Source organism: Pristiophorus japonicus, chromosome 18 (genome assembly GCF_044704955.1).
Source record: "Pristiophorus japonicus isolate sPriJap1 chromosome 18, sPriJap1.hap1, whole genome shotgun sequence".
Classification (NCBI taxonomy): Eukaryota; Metazoa; Chordata; class Chondrichthyes; family Pristiophoridae; genus Pristiophorus; species Pristiophorus japonicus.
Genome location: NC_091994.1, coordinates 8,202,739 through 8,222,329, shown reverse-complemented (window position 1 = coordinate 8,222,329; position 19,591 = coordinate 8,202,739). Strand labels below are relative to the sequence as shown.

At 47.6% G+C, this 19,591-nt stretch overlaps 1 protein-coding gene across 1 annotated transcript in view; it reads left to right on the top strand.

Moving 5' to 3' along the window:
- The window catches only part of cers1 (ceramide synthase 1), a 49,996-nt gene that overhangs the window by 11,488 nt on the left and 18,917 nt on the right, over positions 1 to 19,591 (top strand). Inside the window, exon 2 of the mRNA XM_070860798.1 lies at positions 11,592 to 11,751. Within this exon, the coding sequence (XP_070716899.1) occupies positions 11,637 to 11,751 (115 nt within the window). The 5' untranslated portion in view covers positions 11,592 to 11,636. The remainder of the gene's footprint in view (positions 1 to 11,591; positions 11,752 to 19,591) is intronic.

The following is a 19,591-nucleotide window of genomic DNA, read 5'->3' as shown; positions in this document are numbered from 1 at the left end:
GCACACTGTGATTGCAGTATGTACGCTCTGTAGAATGCACTGCAGTAAGTCACCAAGGTTACTTCAACAGCGCATCTCTCCCCGGGGACCGCTACCACTCAGCAGGACAAGAGCAGCAGTGTTTTGTGAACACGTTCCCCTCCAGGTTACACACCACACTAATTTGGGCCTATATTTGGTGCCGCCCCCTTCTTCATGTCTAGGGTCAGTGTCCTGGCATTCATTCTCCACCTCATGGTATTGTGGGAGTGACACGGCCATGAAGACTGCAGCGGTTCAAGAAGGCGGCCCCTCACATTCTCAGACCCACTAAATCCTGAGAAATAAAAGAAAGACTTGCGTTTCTATAGCGCCTTTCTCAACCACTGGGTGTCCCAAAGTGCCTTGCAGCAAATTAAATACTTTTTGAATTGTAGTTACTGTTGTAATGTAGGAAACGTGGCAGCCAATTTGCGCATAGCAAGCTCCCAGAAACAGCAATGCGATAATGACCAGATAATTGGATGTAATGATGTCAGTTGAGAGAAAAATATTGGCCAGGACACCAGAGAGAACTCCCCTGCTCTTCTTCGAAATAGTGCCATGGGATCTTTTACGTCCATCTGAGAGGGCAGACGGGGCCTCGGTTTAATGTCTTGCTGGGTACGGTAGCATAGTGGTTATGTTACTGGACTAGGATTAATGATGCAGAGACATGAGTTCAAATCCCACCACGGCATCTGGGGTATTTAAATTCAGTTAATTAAATAAATCTGGAATTATAAGCTAGTATCAGTAATGGTGACCATGAAACTACCAGATTGTGGTAAAAACCCATCTGGTTCACTAATGCTCTTTAGGGAAGGAAATCTGCCGTCCTTACCCAGTCTGGCCTTTATGTGACTCTAGACCCACAGCAATATGGTTGATTCTTAACTGCCCTCTGAAATGGCCCAGCGAGACACTCAGTTGTACCAAACCGCTGTGACAAAGTCAGTGCTGTGGGAGTACCTTCACCACATGGACTACAGCGGTTCAACAAGGTGGCTCACCACCACCAAGGGCAATTAGGAATGGGCAATAAATGCTGGCATAGCCAGGAACAAATGAAAAAAAAAGAAAATACGGCACCTCCGACAGTGCGGCCTTCCCTCAGCACTGCACTGGATTGTCAGCCTAGATTTTGTGCGCAAGTCTTTGAATTGGGACTTGAACCCACAACATTCTGGCTCGGAGGCGAGAGTGATACCCACTGAGCCATGGAATGATAGATAGAAAACGCAGGTGAAAGCAATGAGGCAACCTAGCAAAGTACTGGTACAAAAAAAGTACAGAATCACCGAAGGAAAGGGCCAAGATTGCAGCGAACAAGATGAAGGAATCAAACAGCAGTGCAAGAAATAAAATGTGAGGGTTGGAGGGAATGAAAACAGCTGTATGGCCAGTTAATGCGTGAGTCAGTTATCCCTCTGCGGCAGTGGTTCTCAAGCTGGGGTCCGTGGACCCCCGGCGATCCGTAGAGGCAATCCAGGTGGTGCGCAGCCAGAGGTAATCTCAAGCCTGCTCCTCTTCATAAAACCAATTAAAATCGGGGATGCTCAGGAGGCCAGGATTGGTGGAGAGCAGAGATCTTGGTAGATTGTGGGGCTGGAGGAGGTTACAGAGATAGGGAGGGGCGAAGCCATGGGGGGATTTGAAAACACGGATGAGGATGGTAAAATTGAGGCATTGCTGGACCGCGAGCCAATGTAAGTCAGCGAGCACAGGGGATGACGGGTGAGCAGGGAGTGGGTGCGAGTTAGGACACGGGGCAGCCGAGTTTTGAATGAGCTCAAGTTTATGAAGGGTAGAACTAAGGAGGCCAGCCAGGATAGCTTTGGAAGTCAAGTCTAGAGGTAACAAAGGCATAGATGCGGGTTTCGGCAGCTGGTGAGCTGAGGCAGGGGGCGGAGACGGGCACACGTTTGGTTGGGCAAACAACAATGACAGGAGGAATGATTGGTTTGCCGTTTTCTTCTTCGAATCGAGCCGCACAGAAGGAGGCCATTCAGCCCATCGTCCCTGTGCCGGTCTTTGAAAGAGCTGTCCAGTTAGTCAAACTCCCCCTGCTCTTTCTCCATAACCCTGCGCATTTTTCCTTTTCAAGTATTTATCCGATTCACTTTTGTACTATTGAATCTGCTTCTACCACCTTTTCAGGCCGTGCGTTCCGGATTATAACAACTCGCTGCGTAGAAACACTTCGCCTCATCTCCCTCTTTTACCAATGACCTTAAATCTGCGTCCTCTGGTTACTGACCCTAAATCCTTAAAATAGGGCTTGTGAAGGTTGAGCCACGTGTTCTGCATTTAGTTTTTATATTCTACCAGTCAAGCTCCTGTGGCATTGCACATGAGAGTGAAGATCATGTGTAGTCTTCAGGTGAAAGAGGGTTTGAGCGAAGGGGGTAACTGGACCAGAGTGTGCAGGCGTACGCCATTTTAAAGTCATAACATTCTGTCCAACAAGACCTCTGACTGTTTGGGAAGCAAAGCAGTAGAGGTGGTAGATCACCAATGGTGTCTTTGCATTATAAACTACAGCACCATTACTGGTGGGAGGGTGTAATTACAGCGTGACAAGTTTACATAGACATTTAACATTATAAATGTTGACATAGGAATTTATAATGGAGAAAGTTAACTCAAAAAATTAATGGTAGGAAGTGCATTGCAGACATAAGATTATTAATATATATAATAGATACTCCAATGTCTGTCTGGATGTTGTGTTCAAGTCTCTGGAGTGGGGCTTGAACAATGTTTCCGCTAAGCTCTGTGGCAGGGCAGCTGTCCTGGGAGATTTTTCACATGCACCCGTTAAAGGGACGGGGGAATTGGGGGAGCATTGGGCTTGAACCCCCATGTTTCTGACTCTGTAGTGAAAGTGCTACCAACTGAGGCAAGGCTGACATCCAAGGTCATATTTGCATTGTTGCTGCTCCTAAGGACCATGGATAACATAAACTCTACGGGCCCAAATTTCCCCAGCCGCCTAGAGCGGCGCAGTTAGGGGTGGCATGCCGACTTTCTAAGCCAAGAAAAGCGCCAAAAACTTACCTTCTACTTTGACCTCGTCGTCCGGATCCATCGGCGTGGCGCTGCAGAGCCTACGGGGGGCGGGGCTTGGGCCCAAAGTCTGTGGAATGCCGGCAGGGGGAACGCATGTCTGTTTGAGCGTGCGTGCATGCGCCGTGGGCGGTTCAGCTTGCGCGCATGCGCAGTGCAACAGGAAGCTTGGCAATCGGCCAATTAAAGGGAGAGCTTCCTCAGTATCATTGGTAATGGAGCATATATCAAGGTAAGGTTTAAATATTGATTTTTGTGTGGCTGAGGGAGTGGAAAGGAGTGCTGGATAGGTGGAAGAAAGGTGAGAAGTGTGATTTTTGAGCATTACTGGAGTGTAAGTCCAATACACGAATGGCGCAAGAGCGTGCAACACGAACAAAGAATTTCCTCCATGAGGAAGTGGAAAAACTAGTGATGTCATTGAAGAGAAATGGCTGAAGCTGGATATCAGCAAGAGTGGTCCGTCAAAAGTTTCACCCAAGGAAATGAGAAGAAGATGGAACCTAGTTGCAGAAGAATACTCCGCAGGGGTCAATACCGCAAGATCTGGAAGGCAGTGCAAGAAGAAATGGCAGGACGTTGGTCAAGTAGTGAGTGTAAGTAATATCTTCATCTTTAAATTGAATTGCAATTGAAAATGTGACCATCTGTATGTGTCCCACCCATTAGAAGCGCACCATGTGTGAAAATTAATGTTTTCATCTTTGCAGAAGAAATTGGCCCACAACAAAAGGGAAAGACTTAGAACAGGAGGAGGTCCGCCAAGGAGGTGCACCAACTGACATCCCTGGAACAGAGGGTCGCTGCCTTGCTGAGTCACACTGGCAGAAAAAGAATCAGCTCTGCACAAGCTGGATCCACACGCAGGGGTGAGGGTGAGTCATCAAAATGCATAGTCGCCCTTCAACCCAACCTGCTGACTGGCCTGCTACACATCAGTCTACTCTTGCCACCTATCCTGCCCCCCTCCTGTGCTGCTAACCATTTGACTGTTCTGTTGTATTTTGCAGAAGAAGAAGACACTCCTCAACATCCTGAAGATCCAGATGCGTGCGCTCCAGACCCAGGCGGGTGGGGGGAGGAGGGGTCCATGGAAATGTGCTCACGGGAGAATGCTGACTGTGATATGGATCAGTCCATAGTACAGGGCATCACACTGCCAGAAACCTTCATGAGCTCCGCAGCAACATTCCATGGTTTCACACCTACCGAGGTCGCGGGTCCCAGTGGCGGTCGTGAAATGCATGTTGGGACACCCAGTGCCCCGCCGTCCCAGCCTGAGCCTCGCACTGGAGGGGTGCCACTAGGCAGACCCGCGGCGAGGGGAAGGATAAGCCGACCAGTCTCGCCTGAGATGCAGCCCTCAGCAGAGGTTAATCGGGTGAGGAGACCCAATGCCCTCACAAGATCACTCGTGGGGATGGGTGATGAGGCAGCGACACTCTCGGGTGAAATCTCAGCCCTGAGATGGGAAGTGAGGGCGGTCATTTCAGAGGGTGTGCAAATGATGGCAGATGCCATGAGGGAGCTAGCTTCTGCAATAAGGGCACAAAGGCCGGATACTCAAATGCCGCTCCCACTTCAATCCACGCACCAGCCACCGGTGAGACCCAAGCCAGGCCCCCAACACCCCCCCCCCCCCCCCCCCACCACCATCACCGACCCTATGAAGAAGTGCACTTTCCCTGAGATGTGGGTGAGGGATGGGTGCAGTCTTTCTTTGCTGTTGTTGCTGTTGAAGTGCATTGTAAAATATCCAATAAAAGATATTTCGCATTAAAACTGAATCATGTTCCATTAGGACCTCGCATCATTTAGGGACAGCTGTAAAAAGTAAAAATCCCTCACCCCTACTGACATGCGTGCATGCTGCCCCTAGCCCTGGTGGGAGGGCTAGCCGGTGCATTCTGCAGTCGGCAAGGTAGGACTGCTCTATTTTCAGTAGCTGATTTATCTTTCAGTTATTTTTGTTGATGTTGTGCAGCTGTTGTGCTGAAGATGTTTTGATGTTGTGCTGATCTTGTAAAGGTCTTTAGTGCTTTAGAATCCTCTAACTCACCTTCTCCCCCCACGCCTCCCCCCTGCGCCTCCCCCGCCCCCCCAATCTCAGGCTGCCTGCGCTGATTTCCTAAATGTAGGTAAGGTTTTTCTGTGCCTACAAAAGTGGCCACATTCACTGGCCTAAGTTAGTTTGGAGTAACTTTCAGCTGGCCAAATTTGCTTCCATGGTCAGAAGAGGCATAAGTGGCTTGTTCCCCCCCCCCCACTTTGGAGAGAACAAACTAAACTAGAAAAAAACCTAACTAACTGACTTACACCGGAGCAAGTTAAATGGGGAAATTTGCAATTTTTAAGTTACTCCAAAAAAAGCTACTTACTCCAAAAAAAAATGGGGCAACTCCTGGGGAAATTTGAGCCCTACAGGTGGACCTTTAGAGTAGCAGCATCATTGGTGAGGTTGGTCTTGCTGGGAGCGAGCGCCAGTATCTGAGGTAAAAGCACCAATAAACTACAATAGAGGAACTCCTGCAGCTTATGTTCCCATTTATAAATGTTGAACTGTAACATTGAATTATACTTTAGGTAAAGTGTTCCAGTGTCCCTGTTCTCATTTATAATAAATACCAGAAAATGAATTTTATTCCCTTTTAAAATCGTTTCTTTCCTGTGAGGCAGCCAGTGCTTTTCATATAGAGACATTCTGATGCTGTTTGAAGATGAAAGGGATACCTCATGGGATAGGATGAAAGTTCTTCCAATCTGATGATGGGATATGAAGGGATCACATCACAGGTCTTGCAACGCTCTCTGGCCTTTTCAGTCTTGGTTACTCAAGTTTGTAAATGGAGGGTACCTCACAGAGGGAGTGTGTTACACACAGGATGGTGTACAGTAAATAGAGAGGGAGAGTAATGCACAGAAAATGGCAGATAATTGGACACAGAGAATAGAAGAAGTGAATGGTACAGTTCAGTACAATACTGAGGGAGTGCTGAACTGTCGGAGGTGCCGTCTTTCGGTTGAGGCGTTAAACTAAAACTCTGCCTGCCCTCTCAGGTGGACGTAAACGATCCCATGGCATTATTGCAAGAAGAGCAGGGGAATTCTCCCCGGCGTCCTGGCCAATAGTTACCCCTCAACCAGCATCAGTAAAACCGATTATCCGGTCATTTATCACATTGATGCTTGTGGGAGCTTGCTGTGCACAAATTGGCTGCCACGTTTCCGACATTACAACAGTGACTACACTCCAAACGTACTTCATTGGCTGTAAAGCGCCTTTGGAAAGTCATGAAGGACGCTATATGAATGCAAGTCTGTTTTTCTCTTTTCTCTTGAGTCAGCACTTTAAAACACTAAAGATTTCAGTAAGATTTACAACTACTATCACAGTAGGTTGGTAAGAGGTTAGAATCATAGAAGCACAGAAAATAGGTGCAGGAGTAGGCCATTCGGCCCTTCGAGCCTGTACCACCATTCAATATAATCACGGCTGATCATGCAACTTCAGTACCCCATTCCTGATTTCTCTCCATACCCCTTGATACCTTTAGCCGTAAGGGCCACATCTAACTCCTTCTTGAATATATCTAATGAACTGGCCTCAACAACTTTCCGTGGTAGAGAATTCCACAAGTTCACAATTCTCTGAGTGAAGAAGTTTCTCCTCATCTCGGTCCTAAATGGGTTACCCCTTATCCTTAGACTGTGATCCCTGGTTCTGGACTTCCCCAACATTGGGAACATTCTTCCTGCATCTAACCTGTCCAGTCCCGTCCGAATTTTATATGTTTCTATGAGATCCCCTCTCATTCTTCTAAATTCCAGTGAATATAAGCCTAGTCGATCCAGTCTTTCTTCATATGTCAGTCCTACCATCCCGGGAATCAGTCTGGTGAACCTTCGCTGCACTCGTTCAATAGCAAGAGCTTTTCCCAAAGTGATTACATGAGTTCTATAGGTCGAAGTTACATTTTTTCTTTACTTGTTTTTGGGGACTTGGTAACTCCTGATCAGACTGGCATTCATTTGCCCGTCTCTAGTCGCCTGGAGACGTTGGTGGTTATCCTTTGTCTTGAACCATTGCCGCACTCATGGTGAAGGTGAAGGTGAAGGTGCTTTGTTGAGAGTTCCAAGTCTTGGACTCAACACCAATGCAGCATAGGTCCCGCCATTATTTTTCGCTGCTTGTATTTGTAGCAAGGGTCTTGCAACTGCAAGCCTTACCATTTCAGAGCCAACCATGCGGTGTGGGACTGCAATCACGTGTAGACCAGGCCAAGTAGGGGCCTCGGGTTAATGTCTCATGCGAAAGACGGCACCTCTGACAGTGCAGCACTCCCTCAGCACTGCACTGGGAGTGCCAGCCTTGATTATACGCTCAAGTCTCTGGAGTGGGACTTGAACCCTACAACCTCTTGACTCAGAGGCCAGAGTGCTAGCAACCGAGCCAAGGTGAGAATGTCAAAGTTGGACTAGTCTTTTTTTGAGAAACAGCTCCACGTTTGGCCACAAACCCGGTCATTACATGTATGGTATAAACCCATCTGCATCCGCGCAGCTCTGTATATTTTCGCCTGCTTGCTTGCGGTGACCCGGGGTAACGTTACAGCAATTAACACGGCCCAAAACGGCGTAAGGGACGTACATAGTGACTGAGCTATCATCAGCAGCCAGTCAGGCAGGATGCTAGTCTGAGCAACCCAGCACCATACAGAATCACACTGAGCCAAGAGCGTGTTGGAAGGCAGTTCAGATAATGTCACAAGCCATGATATCAGAAGGTTGAGCTTTCAACTCCCTGCCACCTCCCCCTTCCATGAATATTTTTTTTCTCCTTAAGGAGGTGCAGTTTCACAAGCATTGCTCACCCTCCAGAGCCCTTGCAAAGTGGCCATTTTTGCAAATGCGCATCTGGATGCTAGTTATTCAACTGTAGGGGTCTTCAACTGCATGTTGTGATGGGAGTCGGTATACAGCTGGCAGATTCTTTATTATTTTAATTTCACATTCTTTTACCCTCCCACTCCCATCCCCCCACACACTCACACACACTCACACACACACAATACCTGGAATCAGTGAACAACCGAAACCCCACCACCACTGATAGTGGGTTACTGTCTGCCTCACAGGCTGCCCTGCAGTGGTGAAATGATGAACAGTAATAGTCCCAGCCTCCAGCTGACCTGCCCTTTCAACTGTAACAAGTAACTCCGAGGTCTGGTGGAGTGTTGGGAAGGGTGGGGGGAATGTGGAAGGGTGGGTGGGGGTAGGGTGAGTATAAGGAGCGATCTTTATGGTATGGTATCGTATGGTAGAACTTTATCTTTGTGTTGCAATAAAAGTAGAATTTGGATCCAATTTATCCTAAAAAAAGAAATGACAGACTTGCATTTATATAGCACCTTTCACAACCACCAGACGAACCAAAGCACTTTACAGCCAATGAAGTACTTTTGGAGTGGTCACTGTTGTAATGTAGGAAACATGGCAGCCAATTTGTGCACAGCAAGCTCCCACAAACAGCTATGTGATAATTTACACTGTACGTTAATGATTTAGACGAGGGGATTAAGTGTAGTATCTCCAAATTTGCGGATGACACTAAGTTGGGTGGCAGTGTGAGCTGCGAGGAGGATGCTATGAGGCTGCAGAGCGACTTGGATAGGTTAGGTGTGTGGGCAAATGCATGGCAGATGAAGTATAATGTGGATAAATGTGAGGTTATCCACTTTGGTGGTAAAAACAGAGAGACAGACTATTATCTGAATGGTGACAGATTAGGAAAAGGGGAGGTGCAAAGAGACCTGGGTGTCATGGTACATCAGTCATTGAAGGTTGGCATGCAGGTACAGCAGGCGGTTAAGAAAGAAAATGGCATGTTGGCCTTCATAGCGAGGGGATTTGAGTACAGGGGCAGGGAGGTGTTACTACAGTTGTACAGGGCCTTGGTGAGGCCACACCTGGAGTACTGTGTACAGTTTTGGTCTCCTAACCTGAGGAAGGACATTCTTGCTATTGAGGGCGTGCAGCGAAGGTTCACCAGACTGATTCCCGGGATGGCGGGACTGACCTATCAAGAAAGACTGGATCAACTGGGCTTGTATTCACTGGAGTTCAGAAGAATGAGAGGGGACCTCATGGAAACGTTTAAAATTCTGACGGGGTTAGACAGGTTAGATGCAGGAAGAATGTTCCCATTGTTGGGGAAGTCCAGAACCAGGGGACACAGTCTAAGGATAAGGGGGAAGCCATTTAGGACCGAGATGAGGAGGAATTTCTTCACCCAGAGAGTGGTGAACCTGTGGAATTCTCTACCACAGAAAGTTGTTGAGGCCAATTCACTAAATATATTCAAAAAGGAGTTAGATGAAGTCCTTACTACTAGGGGAATCAAGGGGTATGGTGAGAAAGCAGGAATGGGGTACTGAAGTTGCATGTTCAGCCATGAACTCATTGAAAGGCTAGAAGGGCCGAATGGCCTACTCCTGCACCTATTTTCTATGTTTCTATGTTTCTATAATGACCAGGCAATCTGTTTTAGTGATGTTGATTGAGGCCCACGACACCGGGGATAACTCCCCTGCTCTTCTTTGAAATAGTGCCATGGGACCTTTTACATCCACCTGAGAGAGCAGACGGGGCCTCGGTTTAATATCTCATCTGAAAGACAGCATCTCCGACAGTGCAGCACTCCCTCAGCACCGCACTGGAGTGTCAGCCGAGATTTATGTGCTCAAGTCTCTGGAGTGGGACTTGAATCCACAACCCTCTGACTCAGGGGTGAGAGTGCTGCTCACTGAGCCACAGCTCACACATACATTTGCAAAATGGGGATAAAACTTGGATGTTGATACTGGTAGATGTGCTGTCCAGTGTGAGCCAGGGCTAGGCCAGGCTAGGCTGGGCCGGAAGGTCGCAGAGTGTGCTAAGTTCGCTGATCTCAGCCAGGACAGAGATGGTGGCTCTTTAATTGGGCTCAGCGCCTTAAAGTACTGAGGGGGACAATCACCCAGGGTTCCTGCTCCTGATCCAGCAATGCCCTGCTGCTGGAATGTATGCTTGTACAGATCAGGCTCAGTTGTGATGCCCCCACTGTCAAATAGTCTGCTGGCATTTAACTCTCTAGGTTTGCACCTGGTGATTGGCCACTAGGGGATGTGATGGGGTGGGGGAGGTGGTGCAGGCACCCTTGGAACTATACCCCGTTGGGGCTCAATGTCCTCCCAGGAAGAGGGGAGAAAATTGGAATGAGGAGGCGGGGAAAAATCCTTCTGTTTCTGTCGAGTTTTGTTGTGTGGGAGGATTGCATCTGCGTCAGCTCGATAAGAATTTCATTCATTCCCACTCCCCCTCACGTCCCTTAAATGTTTCCTCCATTGCATCTGTCGCATTCTTTAATATTTAATTTGTGACTTTTTTTAAAAACTGGGTTCAGTCTTTGATATCTTTACAAAAAATTAAACCATTTACCAAACATTATTTCCTTATTAAAATTCGGTTGGCGTTTGTTAGGATTTCACTGAGTAAATCCCCCCCCCCCCTCAGAAAACCAACATTCTTTCAAAATGAATACTTGAAGGGTAAAAGAACTAGAGATGAGAGGAGAATTTATTTTACGCAGGGAGTTGTGATCTGGAATGCGCTGCCTGAAAGGGCGGTGGAAGCAGATTCAGTCGTAATAGTTTTCAAAAGGGAATTGGATAAATACTTGAAAAGGAAAGATTTCCAGGGCTAAGGGGGAAGAGCAGGGGGAGTGGGACTAATTGGATCGCTCTTTCAAATGGTCGGCACAGGCACGATGGGCCGAATGGCCTCCTCCTGTGCAGTATCATTCTATGAGGGAAATGCAATCGACACAGTTAATGGGAATCGGCCTGGAATACAGGACTCCCAGATATAACCGATCGACGGACAACGAGGTTTCATGCCTGGTCTGCGGTGAATTGGCTGATCACATCCAGGCAGCGGTAAGGCGGGGTGGGGGAAATGGGGGAAGGGGGAGGGGCTACAATTACCCTCAGTGCTTCTGGGCCAGGGAAGGGGAAAAAAAATCAACCGGAATTCCCACTCCGGATGATGGCCCATTGAGTCCAGATAGAAAGTGGGTGTACGTTTCAAACAGAGATTATTGGGCTTGCCAGCAGTGCCTCCCATGGCCGAATAGTCTGCCAACGCTCCCTGTCATGGTTAATGCATAAAGGATTCCTGTTTGGGCGGAGGGAACGGAGGACTACATGGTTCTGGAACTGGTCACCACCCCCCACACCCCCCGCTCCCGCCGCCCTCAATCCCCGCCACCCCCGCACCCCTCTTACCGCCAGCCCACCTCCCCCCCCTCATCCCGCCCTCCCCTCCCGCCACCCCCCACCAGCACAGAATTGAACAGAGAACAGTTGAGGGGCGGGAGTACCAATGACACAGGAAGAGGTAACCAGTGCGTGAAGTTAGCGATCTGCTTCTGACCAGGTGAGGTGACGATTGCTGTTTCTCTCTTTCAGCCGCTAGCCCACTGGTGTGACCTCCACCCCAGAGATGCAGCCAAAATGCCAGAGAGTGCGTGGAAGCTGACTTTCTACACGGTCTCCTGGTCCTACAGCACCTACCTGCTCTTCCTCGCCGACTACCCCTTCTTCCACGACCCGCCGTCTGTCTTTTACGGTATGGTAAGCAGTACGATACAAATAGCTTTGAGTAATAGCATAGCAATTGCACTGGTGATTTCAAAAATATGTATATATATATTCTGCTCCTTGAGGTCAGTGTTGGGGAGTCATCATAGGCAGTCCTTCGGAATTGAGGAAGACTTGCTTCCACGCTAAGTAATGTCCTTAGGTGGCTGAACAGTCCAATACGAGAGCCACAGTCCCTGTCACAAGTGGGACAGACAGTCGTTGAGGGTAAGGGTGGGTGGGACAGGTTTGTCGCACGCTCTTTCCACTGCCTGCGCTTGGTTTCTGCATGCTCTCAGCGACGAGACTCGAGGTGCTCAGCGCCCTCCCGGATGCACTTCCTCCACTTAGGGAGGTTTTTGGTCAGGGACTCCCAGGTGTCAGTGGGGATGTGGCACTTTATCACGGAGGCTTTGAGGATGTCCTTGTAACGTTTCCTCTGCCCAACTTTTGGCTCGTTTGCCATGAAGGAGTTCCGAGTAGAGCACTTGCTTTGGGAGTCTCGTGTCTGGCATGCAGACTATGTGGCCTGCCCAGCGGAGCTGATCAAGAAGGATTTGGATATCCAGTGCCCGCTCAAGTGTAGCCCAGCCAGATGCAGAGTGAAGCTTCCTCTCTACTCTGGCCCAATAACACTAATTAAACCAGTGGAAATAAATCTTAAGGAGCTAGAGAGTGAGGTCTTGAAGAAATGTTTCCATTCCTATGACCCTCCGAGATCTCTGCGCTTCTCCAATTCTGGCCTCTTGCGCATTGAAGGGTCACCAGACTGATTCTCGGGATGGCAGGACTGACATATGAAGAAAGACTGGATCGACTAGGCTTATATTCACTGGAATTTAGAAGAATGAGAGGGGATCTCATAGAAGCATATAAAATTCTGACGGGATTGGACAGGTTAGATGCAGGAAGAATGTTCCCGATGTTGGGGAAGTCCAGAACCAGGGGTCACAGTCTAGGGATAAGGGGTAAGCCATCTAGGACCGAGATGAGGAGAAACTTTTTCATCCAGAGAATTGTGAACCTGTGGAATTCTCTACCACAGAAAGTTGTTGAGGCCAGTTCGTTGGATATATTCAAAAGGGAGTTAGATGTTGCCCTTACGGCTAAAGGGATCAGGGGATATGGAGAGAAAGCAGGAATGGGGTACTGAAGTTTCATGATCAGCCGTGATCATATTGAATGGTGGTGCAAGCTCGAAGGGCCGAATGGCCTACTCCTGCACCTATTTTCTAGGGTTTCCCTGATTTTCATCGCTCGGCCATTGGCGGCCGTGCCTTCAGCTGCCTGGGCCCTAAACTCTGGAATTCCCTCCCTAAACCTCTCCACCTCTGTCTTCTCCTTTTAAAGGCTCCTTAAAACCTACCTCTTTTACCAAGCTTTTGGTCACCTGCCCTAATATCTCCTAATGGGGCTTGGTGTTGAATTTTTTTGGATAATCACCCTCGTGTCGCACTTCGGGACCTTTTACTATGTGCATATAAATGCAAGTTGTTGTTACAGGATGCAATGGATCAAATGTGATGGGAAATCACAGATTGTAAATCTAGAGTAAGCATACACTTCCCATCAGTTGGTAAGTCAGCATGGCTCAGTTACTAGAACTTTTGCCTGTGAGTCGGAAGGTTGTGTGGTTGATCCCTGGTCCCGGACGTGGACAGCCACGTTAGGTTGCAGTTACAGGTGTGCTCCTTCAGGTGAGATATCAAATCATGACGGCCTCCATTAAAGACCCCACTGCAATACTTGAAGAAGAGCAGGGAGTTGGCTCAGAGTCCTGGCCAACATTCATAGAATCATAGACATTTGCATCACAGCAGGAGGTCATTCGGCTTACTGTATCTGTGCCGGCCGAAAAAGAGCTATCCAGCCTAATCCGACTTTCCAGCTCTTGGTCTGTAGCCCTGTAGGTTATGGCACTTCAAGGGCACATCCATATTCAAGTGCATATCTTAGTGATGTTCATGGGCAGAGGTTGGGGCGCAGGAGCGGCGAGAGATTGTAGAGTGACACGATCGGGGCCCAGAAGAGGCGAGGGCCCAGGGGCAGCACGGGCCAGCTCACACTGCGATATGTGCGCGCACTAGGTCCATGCAGCAGAGCTGGCCTCCAGTCGTCCTGGTTAACCCTTGCCACTGGACCAAGACCTCGCTCTGTCAACCCCGTGTGGTGGCTGGTGTGCAACGGCCACCACACGTTAAAAAAATCCACGCACAGGCATCTTCTACCCTTCAAGATGTAGTTTGCGACATAGAGGACACAGTCTCTGAATAAGGGGCCGCCCATTTAAAACTGAGATGAGGAGGAATTTCTTCTCTCAAAGGGTTGTAAATCTGTGGAATTCTCTGCCCCAGAGAGCTGTAGAGGCTGGGTCATTGAATATATTTAAGGCAGAGATAGACAGATTTTTGAGGAATAAGGGAATAAAGGGTTATGGGGAGAGGGCAGGGAAGTGGAGCTGAGTCCATGATCAGATCAGCCATGATCGTATTAAATGGCGGAGCAGGCTCGAGGGGCCAAATAGCCTACTCCTGCTCCTATTTCTTATGTGCTCATGATTTTGAACACCTCTATCAAATCCCCTCTCAACCTTCTCTGCTCTAAGGAGAACAACCCCAGCTTTTTCAGTCTATCCACATAACTGAAGTCCCTCATCCCTGGAATCATTCTCGTCAATCCTTTCTGCTCCCTCTCCAAGGCCATCACCTCCTTCCTAAAGTGCGGTGCCCAAAATTGGACACGATACTCCAGTTGAGGCCGAACCAGTGCTTTATATAGCACAGGCATCTTCCACCCCCTCAATTGGAGTTCAGGACTGGAATATCGGGTCCTTCATCGGAACACCTGTGAACTCGTGGAAGCAAGTCATCCTCGTTCGAGGGACCGCCTATGATGATAATGTATAGGTTCATCTTAATTTCCACTCTTTTGTACTCTATACTTCTATTCAAGAAGCCCAGGATTTTAAATATGATGAGGATGGAACTCACTGCCTCTACCATCCTTTCTCCTCAACTCCCCTCTAATCTCTCTACCAATTACTTTAAATCTATGGCCCCTGGTTATTGACCTCTGTGCTCCGGGATATGGGTCCTTCTTATCCAATTTATCTAGGCCCCTGATAATTTTATTCCCCTCAATTAAATCTTCCCTCAGCCTCCTCTGTTCGAAAGATAACAAACCCTATCCAATCTTTCCACAACGCTAAACTTCTTCAGCCCAGGCAACATCCTTCTAAATCTCCTGTGTGCCCTCTCTAGTGTGATCACAGCTTTCCTGTAATGTAGTGACCAGAACTGCACGCAGTACTCTAACTGTGGCCTTAGTCGTGCTTTATACAGTTCAAACATAACCTCCCTGCTCTTGTATTCTCTGCCTATTCAATTCTTCCCTTAAACAACACCACTAACAAAAAAATAGATGAACTGGTCATTCAACTCTCTGTCCTTTATGGGAACTTGCTATGTGCATAGCAGCAGCCATGTTTGCTCACATAGTAAATCCCTACACTCCAAAGTAATTAATTGTACATGCTGTTCTTTGAGACATTAAAGTGACGTGAAGGATACTATATAAATATTTTTCATGTCTTGTAATATGGCCCTCACCTTCCCACTCTTCCCGCTGTCCCATGAGCTTTGTGGGAAGTTAGAATGATTTCAGTGCTCAATTAATGAATCATTGTGCATTGCCAAAAAAGAGCTTTTCTTCTTCAATCTGCTTGCTGCTAAAACACAGATATTTCTGTCTCGTTAAATGAGCTGTTGCGGAGGATTTAATTTTGTTGGTATTGGCAGTGTTGTGGGCAGAACAGAGCTCTCTACAAGCCCTTGGAACCAAGAACCACTTACTGGCAAACTGTGCAACAAGGGAGGTTGAGACGTGACATTGAAAGATCTTCAGCAATCTGCAGAGAGAGTTTTCCCTGTCCCTTAACGCTGCTGTCTGCTGGAACAGCTACTCCATGTCTGGACACAGTATCGTGTGCAGTGTCGCACCACTGGACCAGAGTGTTGACTGGTCCAAAATGGGGGGAACTGAGCAATTGGCCCAGAAATTGCGGACGGAGGCTTCCGACCGGAAATATTTCTACGAAAGTACCTGATGGTCCCAGAGGAGGGTGGGATTCCGGTGGGGAGGCCATCTCTTCCCCCGCTGCGGAACGCGCTCCCGTCCTCTAGGTTCCCACGGAGACGGTGCAGTCGTGTGTGACTGCTCAGCCAATCAGGTACAGTATTCCACAGCTTTCTCATTAATAGCAATGGGAACTCTGTATCTTTGAATCCTCATTGCTAATGATGAGAAAAAAAAAACAAACACACTAAACACCATAATAAAAAAAAAGCACACCTCACATAATTAAAATTAATTGAAATTAAAGTTAATAAATGCATTAGAAAAAAAATATTTTTCCGATTATGTTTAAAGTTTTGTAATTAGGGCCAAAAATAAACTTACCTTAGTGGGCAGGGTTTTTAACAATAAAATGTGTTTTTTAAATTTAATTTAATTATATTTTTACATAGAAACATAGAAACATAGAAAATAGGTGCAGGAGTAGGCCATTCGGCCCTTCGAGCCTGCACCGCCATTCAATGAGTTCATGGCTGAACATGAAACTTCAGTACCCCATTCCTGCTTTCTCGCCATATCCCTTGATTCCCCTAGTAGTAAGGACTACATCTAACTCCTTTTTGAATATATTTAGTGAATTGGCCTCCACAACTTTCTGTGGTAGAGAATTCCACAGGTTCACCACTCTCTGGGTGAAGAAGTTTCTCCTCATCTCGGTCCTAAATGGCTTACCCCTTATCCTTAGACTGTGACCCCTGGTTCTGGATTTCCCCAACATTGGGAACATTCTTCCTGCATCTAACCTGTCTAAACCTGTCAGAATTTTAAACGTTTCTATGGGATCTTCTCTCATTCTTCTGAACTCCAGTGAATACAAGCCCAATTGATCCCGTCTTTCTTGATATGTCAGTCCCGCCATCCCAGGAATCAGTCTGATGAACCTTCGCTGCACTCCCTCAATAGCAAGAATGTCCTTCCTCAAGTTAGGAGACCAAAACTGTACACAATACTCCAGGTGTGGCTTCACCAAGGCCCTGTACAACTGTAGTAACACCTCCCTGCCCCTATACTCAAATCCCCTCGCTATGAAGGCCAACATGCCATTTGCTTTCTTAACCGTCTGCTGTACCTGCATGCCAACCTTCAATGATTGATGTACCATGACACCCAGGTCTCGTTGCACCTTCCCTTTTCCTAATTTGTCACCATTCGGATAATAGTCTGTCTCTCTGTTTTTACCACCAAAGTGGATAAACTCACATTTATCCACATTATATTTCATCTGCCATGCATTTGCCCACTCACCTAACCTATCCAAGTCACTTTGCAGCCTCATAGCATCATCCTCGCAGCTCACACTGCCACCCAACTTAGTGTCATCCGCAAATTTGGAGATACTACATTTAATCCTCTCGTCTAAATCATTAATGTACAATGTAAACAGCTGGGGCCCCAGCACAGAACCTTGCGGTACCCCACTTGTCACTGCCTGCCATTCTGAAAAGTACCCATTTACTCCTACTCTTTGCTTCCTGTCTGCCAACCAGTTCTCAATCCACGTCAGCACACTACCCCCAATCCCATGTGCTTTAACTTTGCACATTAATCTCTTGTGTGGGACCTTGTCGAAAGCCTTCTGAAAGTCCAAATACACCACATCAACTGGTTCTCCCTTGTCCACTCTACTGGAAACATCCTCAAAAAATTCCAGAAGATTTGTCAAGCATGATTTCCCTTTCACAAATCCATGCTGACTTCGACCTATCATGTCACCTCTTTCCAAATGTGCTGCTATGACAACCTTAATAATTAATTCCATCATTTTACCCACTACCGATGTCAGGCTGACCGGTCTATAATTCCCTGTTTTTTCTCTCCCTCCTTTCTTAAAAAATGGGGTTACATTGGTTACCCTCCACTCCAGAGGAACTGATCCAGAGTCTATGGAATGTTGGAAAATGACTGTCAATGCATCCGCTATTCCCAAGGCCACCTCCTTAAGTACTTTGGGATGCAGTCCATCAGGCCCTGGGGATTTATCGGCTTTCAATCCCATCAATTTCCCTAACACAATTTCCCGACTAATAAGGATTTCCCTCAGTTCCTCCTCCTTACTAGACCCTCTGACCCCTTTTATATCCGGAAGGTTGTTTGTGTCCTCCTTAATGAATACCGAACCAAAGTACTTGTTCAATTGGTCTGCCATTTCTTTGTTCCCCGTTATGACTTCCCCTGATTCTGACTGCAGGGGTCCTGTATGTTTTAAAACTCTTCCGCCTGTAACAGTAGGCTATGTGCCTGCTTTTATCAGGCGCAAGAGCTTTGAGGATATTTGCTGGGCAAGATATGGGTAAATCCCGCAATCTTGCCCGTGCAAATGTCCTCGCTCCCAAGATATGGAGGATCTGTTGAGTTCCAGCCGGACAGATCGGAAAAGCCGGTTTTCAGCACATTGTGCACTGAAAACCGGCTTTTGCAATGCTTCCCGGGTCCGTAGGCACTCTGTACAGACCCAGGGAGGCCGGGATTTCCAGGCCATTGTCTTACACTGGAACAGAGGGAAGAGAAGGACCAGGAAAGACTTTATAGTGCATCTGACCCGTCCTGAAAACTACTGGCCCAAAATGGTCCGTTCCCTCAAATCCGTACACCCTGACCAATCTGTTCTACCTTCCCAAACCCACGACCTCCACCACCTCGAAGGACAAGGGCAGCAGGCGCATGGGAACACCACCACCTCCACGTTCCCCTCCAAGTCACAGACCATCCTGACTTGGAAATACATCAGCTGTTCCTTCATCATCGCTGGGGCAAAATCCTGGAACTCCCTCCCTAACAGCACTGTGGGAGCACCTTCACCACACGGACTGCAGCGGTTCAAGAAGGCAGCTCACCACCACCTTCTCGAGGGGCAATTAGGGATGGGCAATAAATGCCGGCCTTGCCAGCGACACCCATGTCCCAAGGATGAACTTTTTAAAAACACGTTCAGTACGCTCTGCGTGTAAAATAGTTAAATGTAACCTGTCTCCACACAGTTCCTCTCAGCCTCAGCTTGAGCCCTTGTTCTTCATCCACCCCCGCCCTCCCCGAAACAGAATTTGTTGGCAATCTCAGAACACGTTATCAGGATTCGAGTTGTTGACTCTTTCTAGAACAATCTCTGGTCAGAGTCTTCCCCACAGAATCTACATGGAAAACTAAATCGGCATATCCTCATTTCAAGTCCCACTCCAGAGACTCGAGCACATAATCCAGGCTGACACTCCAGTGCAGTGCTGAGGGAGTACTGCACTGTCGGAGGTACCGATTTTCGGATGAGACATTAAACCGAGGCTCTGTCTGCCCTCCCAAGTGCACGTAAACGATCCCGAGGCACTATTTTGAAGAAGAGCAGGGGAGTTACCCCGGTCTCCTGGGCCAATATTAATCCCTTAGTCAACATCACTAAAACAGAGGTCATTATCACATTGGCTGCTGCGTTTCTTACAACAATGACAGCACTTCAAAAGTACCTAATTAACCGTTGTTCGCTTTGGGAAGTCCTGAGGTCGTGAAAGGCGCTATATAAATGCAAGTCTTTCTTTCATTGCGGTGACGAATATCACATTGGAAGATAGTTGCTGTGTCGTGTGTGTTCGACCAGTGACTGATGAACCCTGTTTTAAGATGCCGATGGCCCTTTAAATTTGTAATGGCTGAGATTCCGCAATGCGACGGGTTCTGTAGTGTCGATATCTATCTCCTGTAACCCG